Source organism: Sapajus apella, unplaced genomic scaffold (assembly GCF_009761245.1).
Source record: "Sapajus apella isolate SASKATOON/1434 unplaced genomic scaffold, GSC_monkey_1.0 scaffold60, whole genome shotgun sequence".
Lineage (NCBI taxonomy): Eukaryota > Metazoa > Chordata > Mammalia > Primates > Cebidae > Sapajus > Sapajus apella.
The window spans coordinates 835,240-846,014 of record NW_022437000.1 but is presented as its reverse complement, the minus strand read 5'-3'; the positions used below and the strand labels follow the sequence as shown (position 1 = coordinate 846,014).

At 39.1% G+C, this 10,775-nt stretch overlaps 1 protein-coding gene across 7 annotated transcripts in view; it reads right to left on the bottom strand.

Annotated features, from left to right (window-relative positions):
- PCCA (propionyl-CoA carboxylase subunit alpha) overlaps nt 1–10,775 on the bottom strand; it is a 424,770-nt gene that overhangs the window by 144,969 nt on the left and 269,026 nt on the right. For all 7 annotated transcript variants that reach the window (XM_032246368.1, XM_032246373.1, XM_032246371.1 and 4 more), the window contains one exon: nt 8,097–8,199. In XM_032246368.1, coding sequence (XP_032102259.1) covers nt 8,097–8,199 — 103 coding nt within the window. The remainder of the gene's footprint in view (nt 1–8,096; nt 8,200–10,775) is intronic.

Below are 10,775 nucleotides of genomic sequence, written 5' to 3'. Positions count from 1 at the left end.
AGCTGCAGGAGTTTTTTTTTTTTCATACCCCAGTGGCACCTGGAACATCAGCAAGACAGAACCATTTACTCCCCTGGAAAGGGGTCTAAAGCCAGGGAGCCAAATGGTGTAGCTCAGCAGATCGCACGCCGACAGAGCCCAGCAAGCTAAGATCTACTGGCTTGAAATTCTCACTGCCAGCACAGCAGTCTGAAGTCAACCTGGGATGCTCAAGCTTGGTGGGGGGAGGGGCATCCATCATTACTGAGGCTTGAGTAGGCGTTTTCCTCTCACAGTGTAAACAAAGCCGCTAGGAAGTTCGAACTGGCCAGAGCCCACTGCAGTGCCACAAAGCCACTGTAGCCAGACTGCCTCTCTAGATTCCTCCTCTCTGGGCAGGGATCTCTGAAAGAAAGACAGCAGCCCTGCCAGGTGCAGTGGCTCACACCTGTAATCCCAGCACTTTAGGAGGCCAAGGCAGGTGAATCACCTGAGGTTGGGAGTTCAAGATCAGCCTGACCAACATGGAAAAATCCTGTCTCTACTAAAAATACAAAAAATTAGCCAGGTGTGGTGGTGCATGCCTGTAATCCCAGCTACTCTGGAGGCTGAGGCAGGAGAACTGCTTGAACCCAGGAGGCAGAAGTTGTGGTGAGGCAAGATTGCACTATTGCACTCCAGCCTGGGCAACAAGAGCAAAACTCTGCCAAAAAAAAAAAAGAAAGAAGGAAGGAAGGAAGGAAGGAAGGAAGGAAGGAAGGAAGGAGGGAAGGAGGGAAGGAGGGAAGGAGGGAAGGAGGGAAGGAGGGAAGGAAGGAAGGAAGGAAGGAAGGAAGGAAGGAAGGAAGGAAGGAAGGAAGGAAAGACAGCAGCCCCAGTCAGGGGCTTACAGATAAAACTCCCATCGCCCTGAGACAGAACACATGCAGGAAGGGGCGGTTGTGGGTGCAGCTCCAGGAGACTTAAATGTTCCTGCCTGCTGGCTCTGAAGGGAACAGCAGATCTCCCAGCACAGCGCTCAAGCTCTGTTAAGGGACAGACTTCCTCCTCAAGTGGGTCCCTGACCCCTATGCCTCCTTACTGGGAGATACCTCCCAGCAGGGGTCAACAGACACCTCATGCAGGAGAGCTCCAGCTGGCATCCGGGTGCTCCTCTGGGACAAAGCTTTCAGAGGAAGGAACAAGCGGCAATCTTTGCTGTTCTACAGCCTCTACTGGTGACACCGAGGCAAACAGGGTCTAGAGTGGACCTCCTGCAAACTCCAGCAGACCTGCAGCAGAGGGGCCTGTTAGGAGAAAAACTAACACAGAGAAAGGAATAAGATCAACCTCAACAAAAAGGACATCCACAAAAAAACCCTAACTGAAAGCCACCAACATCAAAGAACAAAGGTAGAATAAATCCACGAAGGTGAGGAAAAATCAGTGCAAAAAGGCTAAAAATTCCAAAAACCAGAATGCCTCTTCTCCTCCAAAGGATCAAAACTCCTTGCCAGCAAAAGAACAAAACTGGATGGAGAATGGGTTTGATGAATTGACAGAAGCAGGCTTCAAAGGTGGATAATAAACTCCTCCAAGTTAAAGGAGCATGTTCTAACCCAATGCAAGGAAGCTAAGAACCTTGAAAATAGGTGAGGAATTGTTAATAACTAGTTTAGAGAAGAACATAAATGACCTGATGGAGCTGAAAAACACAGTATGAGAACTTTGTGAAGCATACACAAGTATCACTAGACGACTCAATCAAGCAGAAGAAAAGATATCAGAGATTGAAGATCACCTTAATGAAATAAATCATGAAGACATGATTAGAGAAAAAAGAATGAAAAGGAACAAACAAACGCCCCAAGAAATATGGGACTATGTGAAAAGACATAACCTATGTTTCATTAGTGTACCTGAAAGTGTCAGGGAGAATGGAACCAAGTTGGAACACCCTTCAGGATATTATCCAGGAGAACCTCCCCAACCTAGCAAGACAGGCCAAGATTCAAATTCAGGAAATACAGAGACCACCACAAAGATACTCCTTGAGAAGAGCAACCCCAAGACACATAACCATCAGATTCACCAAGGTTGAAATGAAGGAAAACATGTTAAGGGCAGCCAGAGACAAAGGTCATGTTACACACAAAGGGAAGCCTGTGAGACTAACAGCAGATCTGTCTGTAGAAACTCTACAAGCCAGAAGAGATTGAGGGCCTATATTCAACATTCTTAAAGAATTTTCAACCCAGAATGCCATATCCAGCCAAAATAAGCTTCATAAGAGAAGGAGAAATAAAATCCTTTACAGACAAGCAAACACTGGGAGATTCTGTAACCACCAGGTCTGCCTTACAAGAGCTCCTGAAGGAAGCACTAAATATGAAAAGGAAAAACGAGTACCAGCCACTGCAAAAACATACCAAATTGTAAAGACCATCGACACTGTGAAGAAACTGCATCAGCTAACAGGCAAAATAACCAGCTAGCATCATAGTGACAGGATCAAATTACACATAACAGCATTAACCTTAAATGTAAACAGGCTAAATGCCCCAATTGAAGGACACAGACTGGCAAATTGGATAAAGATTCAAGACTCATTGGTGTGCTGTATTCAGGAGACCCATCTCGTGCAAAAACACACCTAGGCTCAAAATAAAGGATCGAGGAAGATTTAGCGAGCAAATGGAAAGCAAAAAAAAAGCAGGGGTTGCAATCCTAGTCCCTGATAAAACAGACTTTAAACCAACAAAGGTCAAAAAAGACAAAGAAAAGCATTACATGATGGTAAAAGGATCAATGCAACAAGAAAGGCTACCTATCCTAAATATATATGCACCCAGTACAGGAGCACCTAGATTCATAAAGCAAGTTTTAAGACCTACAAATGTCTCTAAGACTTAGACTCCCACACAATAATAATGTGAGACTTTAATACCCCACTGTCAATATTAAATCAACAAGACAGAAAATTAACCAGGATATTCAGGACTTGAACTCAGCTCTGGACCAAGTGGACCTAAAAGACATCTACAGAATATTCCACCCCAAATCAACAGAATATACATTCTTCTCAGCATCACATCACACTTATTCTAAAATTGACCACATAATTGGAAGTAAAACACTCCTCAGCAAATGCAAAAGTGCTGGTGAAGGGATTTGTAATTTTACAAATAGTTCAGCTCTGTAATATCCTATCAAGTTTACAGCTCTACCAGTAATTAAAAGTGATCCTTTTAAAAAAAGTTAAAAATACATGCAAAATAAATATTTCCTGAATGACGCATAAGTAAAAAGGAGAGTAAACTGGGGGGAAACCTAGAAGATATCAATTCTAATGTTTGATAACGGACTAGGATGACTATACTTAGCAACACAACAATATTTTGTGCATTTCAGAGTAACAAGAAGAACTGAACTGATATTAATATATAGAAATAAAAAAAAAACCCTCAAGGTGACAGATACATCAAATACTCTGACTTGACCATTATACCTTCTATGCATGTAACAAACACTCACATGTACCCCATAAATGTATAAAATGTTATATATTTATAAAAGAAAAAAAGTCTAAGGAGTCTACCATGTATTACTCTTAAATGGTCATTTACAAGGTCCTTACAAAAATTTCTATCGCTGGCTCACTGTAACAATTCAATATCTAGGATCATACATAATTGTTTTCTAGTGTATTAGTAGTAAACATGAAACGTCTGGCAAAACTTTTCAAAAAGTGCATGTACAGTGCTCATTTTTCCACCACTAGGAAGGCCAAATTTCTAACAATTTTTCTTATATATCAGGACTACTCTGACACTCTTCTTTCAATTCTTTCTTTCAAGTGAATCATATGCAGTATAAATTTAGTCTTTTACCATCTTTAAGGTGTTAACGGTGTTAATGTTTTCTTTCACCATAAACTTTTTTTTGAGGTGGAGTCTAGTTTTGTTACCCAGGCAGGCTTGAGCTCAAACTCCTCAGCTCAAAGGATCCTCCCACCTTAGCCTCCTGAGTGGCTGGACTCCAGGTGCACACCATTGTACCCAGCCAAAAACTATTTTGAGCAGTTTTGATTTATACTGAGAGAGAAATGGAAAACATCCTGGGAATCCAGAAGGGATCATGAAAATAAATATAAATAAAAATCAGTTTGTTATTTTGGTACTTTCAGGTTTATCACCACGACAAGCTGAATAATATTTCCACTTTGTGTCTGGCAGGTTTTATACTTTTTAATTAATTCTGTCATTCATTCAGACAGCTGTATTCAGAAATGAGAATAAAGACCTAAAAGACATAAAATACTTTACACTTCTCTTACTATGAATACTTCACTTAACTTTTATTTCTACAATGCATTCATCCCACCTTTTTTATTTTTATTTTTATTTTGAGACAGAGTCTCACTTTGTCACCCAGGCTGGGGTGCAGTGGCATGATCTCGGCTCACTGCAACCACCACCTCCTATGTTCAAGTGATTCTCCTGCCTCAGCCTCCAAAGTAGCTGGGACTACAGGGGTGCGCTACCACACTTGGCTAAGTTTTATATTTTTAGTAGAGATGGGGTTTTACCATGTTGGCCAGGCTGGTCTCAAACTCCTGAGCTCAAGTGATCCACCCGCCTTGGCCTCCCAAACTGCTGAGATTACAGGTGTGAGCCATTGTGCCTGGCCTTCCCCTAGGTTTTCTTCGAAGAATTGTAAAGCATTAGCTCTTACGTTTAGGTCTTTGATCCATTTTGAGTTAGTTTTGTATACAGAGTAAGAGAAGGACCCAAATCCATTCATGTTGAAAAGGCTGTCTTTTCCCCATGGAATATTTTAAAAACTCTTGTCAAAAATCATTTGACCATATATACAAGGGTTTATTTATGGGTTCTCTATCCTAGTCCAGTGTGTGTGTGTGTGTGTGTGTGTGTGTGCAGTACCACACTGTTTTGAAAACTGTGGTTTTGCAATAAGATTTGAGATGAGAAGGTATGAGGCCTTCAACTTTCTTCTTCTATTTCAGGATTGTTTTGAGTATTTGGGACCCCTTGAAATTGCATGAATTTTAGAATAAGTTTATCTACATCTGCAACAAAATATACTTGGGGATTTTGATAGGGATGGCATTGTATCTGTAGATCACTTCAGGTAGTACTGACATTTCCTTCTTTTGTTTTTCTTCTGTTTTTCCCCACAGATGGAGTCTTGCTATGTTGCCCAGGTTGATCACAAACTCCTGGGCTCAAGTGAACCTCCCGTCTCAGCCTCAAGTAGCTGAGGTACTGATATTTTAACCATATTAAGTCTTATAGTCTTGACATAAGACATCCTTCCATATATTTGTGCCTTCTTTAAGTTCTTTCAGCAACATTTTATAGTTTTCAGGGTAAAAGCCTTTTGCCTCCTTGGTTAAATATATTCCTACGTAGTTTAGTCACTTTGATTCTATTGTAAATGAAATTATTTTGCCTAAAATTTGCATAAATGGTGCCATTAAGTATGTATATTGTTGCAACTTTTCTTTTTACCATTATTGTGGTATATACATATGTACCAAAAGTCTTAACGACACCTACAGGAAGGACACACAGCATCTTCAGGTTAGCTGCCACCTCTTGGGAGAAAGCAGAACAGGATGATATAAAGAAAGGACTTAGCTTAATCTATATATTTTTCCTTTTTAAATAGGAGATCTGTAAGGAAAATCTGCAACATTTGCTGTACTTTCTATATTAGAAATATCTCATAATTTAAACGTCTAAAAATTAAGCGAAAGAACCCTGGAAATGTGGGCACCTAAAGCTTTACTGTGTGCTAAATAAAGCCTTTGCCTGTACTACCTCCAGAGTCATTAACCCAGACCTAGCTTGTCACCTGTAGGCTAATTTTTTTCTTGATGTGACAGTGGGTGATCTGAGAAACTAAGTTAACAATCATAGCTCTCCCGTCTATGACCCTAAGAGCAGACAACAGTGCCATACTATTGAAATCTTTATACCCATGAGCCTTTACTTACACCACGCTGTTCAACCTGCCTCCGTTCGTAATACTGATGTCAAATGAAAGTAGCTCAATTCAAATTCGCCTAGGAAAAAGGGCTACGCTATCATGAGACTATGCCTTTCATTAGGCTCTTGATGCTCCAACAGTAGCTAAGCCAATAAATATATGAAATCATTTCCAATATTATATACTGACATGGGTATTATCCAGGGAAATTTTTAAGGCAGTAACTTTGAAGTGTTTTAAAAACAGCCCTGTTTTCCTCATAAGCTAAAAAGTGAAGCTGGAGATAATTTTTCAGAGAAAAAATTTTAAAGATACCACATATGCAGTCAGGCCTGAGGTCTAATGTTTCAACATGGAATCTAAAACAAGCATAAAGAAGCAACAGCTTGCCTGTGATCCCAGCATTTTGGGAGGCCAAAGCAGGAGGATCACTTGAGCTCAGGAGTTTAAGACCACCCTGGCCAAAATGGTGAAACCCAATCTCTACTAAAAATACAAAAACTAGTTGGGTGTGGCGGTATGCGCCTGTAGTCCCAGCTTCTTGGAAGGCTGAGGCAGGAGAAATCAGTTGGACCTGGGAGGCAGGGGCTGCAGTGGGCTGAGATCATGCCACTGCACTCTAGCCTAGGCGACAGAGTGAGACTCCATCTCAAAAAAAAGAGCTGTAAGAAGTAATCTAGACAGTTTTCTTTATTAAGGCAAGGCACTACTTAAAAGAACATTGTATCAGAATAACAGATTACAGAAAGGCTTCAGTGGTGACTCAATACAGAACTCAAAATTATGCTAACACCACATTTTTGTAAAGCTAATCTTCCCCCAGGGGAAAAACAATGCTACACTGTACTATTGATACTCTTTACTATTCACTTCCTATAATTTACTACTCAACCTGATCTCTGGTTAAGTGTCCACTTACAAAGCTGTTTTTCTGAAATAACCATGTCAATAGGTGGAATGTAGAGAGTTACACAAGATCTCAAGACAACTGTTTAACTCCATCATAGCTTTCATTTTAAGAGAGCTGAGTGAAGTTATCTCTCAGTAACCAACATTTTAGTAATTTTGGCACATATAGTGAATCACAACTTTAAAAAAAACCAAGGCGACTACCCTTAGTTCATGGACTGACATCATTGATTTGTGAGTCTGACTACCACACAAGAATGTCAGCTTCCCCAGGACAACAGCTTGGAACTGATCTGGCACAGAGCAGGCATGCAACAGTTATTTGTGGAAGAAATGAATCTTTGACTTGAGATATTTTCTCACTGAGATCAAGAAACTCCCATATCCTTCTCAAGCCACACCAGGTCTTATTTCTGTGAAATTATAGTATTTTGATTTTCACATCTGGTTTCAATATTCTGATAAAAATTCATTTGTTTCCCCAAAACAAAATGACATTTCAATGCAACTTAGCCATAAGAAGAGAAATGTAGATAAACAGAATATTCATTATATTAACTGTATGTTAATAGCAACTTCCTTGAGTTCAGGCTGAAAATACAATCCAGAGCTAACATAGCAACTCTTAATGGTATTTTTCTGGCACACGTGAATCACAGTTTTAAACATATCACTCACACTACAGTATAAACACTGAAATCTTACTGTAACATTGTCCACTATAGACTAGAATTCCGACTATAGCATTTCTGTCTTGGACACTATCCAAGGGGTTTAAGAACAAAAAGAATGTCACCACAAGGTAAATTTGGCCTCAAGAGTGTCTCGAAACATGAGATCTAAAGATAATGTTATGTGAGGTTTCAGATTGTTTTAAATGAATGGTTACCTACCACCACTATCATACATTTGGAATTATAATTCAAAATGCTCCTCTCTGTAACAAAGGTGAAAGTATTACCTCTCATAACATAAAAGAAAAATGAATCAGGTATCAGAAAGTGAGTTTAGGATGTGGCTAAATCTAGAAATGCATTTCCTAATTAGCATAAGAGAACAAACATTTCCATTTCCATTCAGCTCCCTAAAGAAGATGAAACAAATACACAGAGATGCTATAAATTCAAAAGATGAGAGTCACTGAACAGGTTAAAAATGGCTTTAAATATTCATAGATAATATTAAGATTACCAAGAAAATAAAGAAAGAAAACTCACCAAGAACGTGGACCCACTGTTTGATGCTACTACAGTATGAACTTTATCATGCAATTTTATCGAGAGCTCCCAGTTGGCTATGTCTGGCTTAATAATAGGCACTCTGAAGTAGAATGAAAAGAAAAAGAGTTAATAATTTTATATTATTATTTCTCAATAAACTAATTTTCCTTTGATTTAAAGTGTGCAGGATAAAACTGCCAAAGAATGTATCTGAGAACATTTTTAACATCTGTTCTAAGACCCATCATCTATTCTGTGAATTTGAGTTGCTTAATTGTTACAGTCATTCACAAATTCATCTGCCTGAAGCAGTATTAGTTTTTTCCAATATTTGGTTACTATTCAGCATATTTTTTTTATTACAATGAAATAAGTAAGTATGTCATGCCTTAAACTTCAGAGACATAAAACGAATTACTGAGTTTGCATGATCTGGCCTAGAGAATCATTTTGTTCTTTATAGGTGATGAGACTAAAACTATATTAAAGAATGAACTTCCCTGCATATTCTACTTTTAAGATAATATAGACTGTTTCTTCGTGATAGTTATCTTAGTATATTAGCTAGGAGATATATATATATATATATATTTTTTTTTTTTTTTTGCAAAAAACGATACTTACAATGTTATTACTAAAAATTTACAAAATTTAAAAAATTAATTTAAAAATTACTTAGCTATCCACTTATATAATAGGACAACATCAATTATGTGTGTGTCACTGTGCTTTATTTTTATTTAGCACAGACACACACACACATACACACCACACACATACACACACACACACACACACACACACACACAAACAAAATAAAAACAAAACCCTAAATGACTTATGAGTTCAACAAACACTAAGTGCTTGGTGCTAAGTTGCTAAGTTTTGGGCCACCAAAGAGAAGTAAAACAGGGTCCTCATCTTGGGAACTTACACACTACTTCTTTTCTAGCCCTGGTTTTCCCTATCACCTAACCCCCCCAAAAAGGACTCCATTATCTATGAACTATGTTAGTCTTATCATATGGGTCTTCTCCTCCATGTGATCAGTATTACATGGTTCAGAAAATCTATATCAAGTAGCCAAAGACAAGAACATTTTTATAATATAAATGTTTTCCACAATTTTTTAAAGTAACAAAATTTAATGATTTCTCAATTAACCTAATTTAAGTATTGCATATTTATACTTGTGAAGTAGTATTTAGTAAGCACTAAACACCAGCATTTTGTAGTATCTGGATTCCAGCCTAAACCACAGTTCTGAAAAAATGTTCCAAGTTATGTTTTCATTTAAACCCACCAAATTTCAAAAGAAGTCTCTGTGTATTCAGCATTAAAAAAAAATTCAGAGTCACAAATCTATGCTTCTAATCAAATCACCACTAGATTCAATATCTGATTATTAACATTAATACTTTAAATACATATTCGTATTTGATCTACCACTTTTTGATCTGTAATTACTCTGAAGATAAGGATATGTTTTAAATACCATAGATGTAAAAATAAAAGTAAAAAATGTATCAACAATAATGCACACTGTACACACAAGCCTTGAAGATTCTTTCCGGCAGTGTGAAGAGAGCTGTTTCAGGGACAGAGCCTCACACAGGAGAGTCTGAATGAATGGGGCTGAGGGGAAGTTGAGAGAGACAACAGACATTGGGGAGAGGAGGAGGAGAGAGAAAGAAAAGGGTCTGAGCAGAAATGAAGAAGGAAAGAGCGGGCTTCTGTGCCAGCCATTTCCTTTTTTTCTTAGCACCTTTATTCTACCGGGCATTTATTTGTTTATATGCTTGTCTCCCCAGTGTCCTGGGGGTTCCTAAAAGACCAAAATCATTCCTTATTGTTGTATCCCAGCTCCTAGCACAGGATGGAGACAAAGAGATGAGGGATAAATAGAAAAGAATGTGAGGAGTGTCTACCACGCACCAAGCATGAGCAGAAGGGGAGGTTGGCTTGCTCAGGGGACAGAGCACAGGTGCAACAGGAGAAGCGTGTGCCCCAAGCTCCTGGATACTCCCTAGGTGTACCCGGACTATACCTATCACCTTACTAAGACTTCATTTTGCTCACTTCAAACAGGGTCAATACTCTGACCTCACAGGGGTATTGTGATTGCAGAAACAGCATCGCATCTAGATGACTGTGCAACTTGGCTTTCTTAAATCTGTGCTTTCCTCAAGAATTATGTCACTACCTTACTCACGATCATTTAATGGTTTTCTACCTCACACCAAGTTAAATCTTTATTAACCTAACTACCATTCAATGCCCTTAAAAGTAAGAACCCACCTTGGCCGGGAACAGTGGCTCACGCCTGTAATCCCAGCACTTTGAGGGGCCAAGGCAGGCGGATCATGAGGTCAGGAAACCGAGACCATCCTGGCCATGGTGAAACCCCATCTCTACTAAAATATAAAAAGTTAGCCAGGTGTGGTGGCGTGCGCCTGTAGTCCCAGCTACTCAGGAGGCTGAGGCAGGGGAATCGCTTGAATCTGGGAGACCGAGGTTGCAGTGAGCCAAGATCGTGCCACTGCACTCCAGCCTGGCGAAAGAGCAAGACTCCGTCTCAAAAAAAAACGTAAGAACCCACCTTTTGCATTCAATTTTATTTCTGCGTATTCTCTGATTTATCTACCTGGTTAGGCCAGATTAGGCCAGACCCTTTTT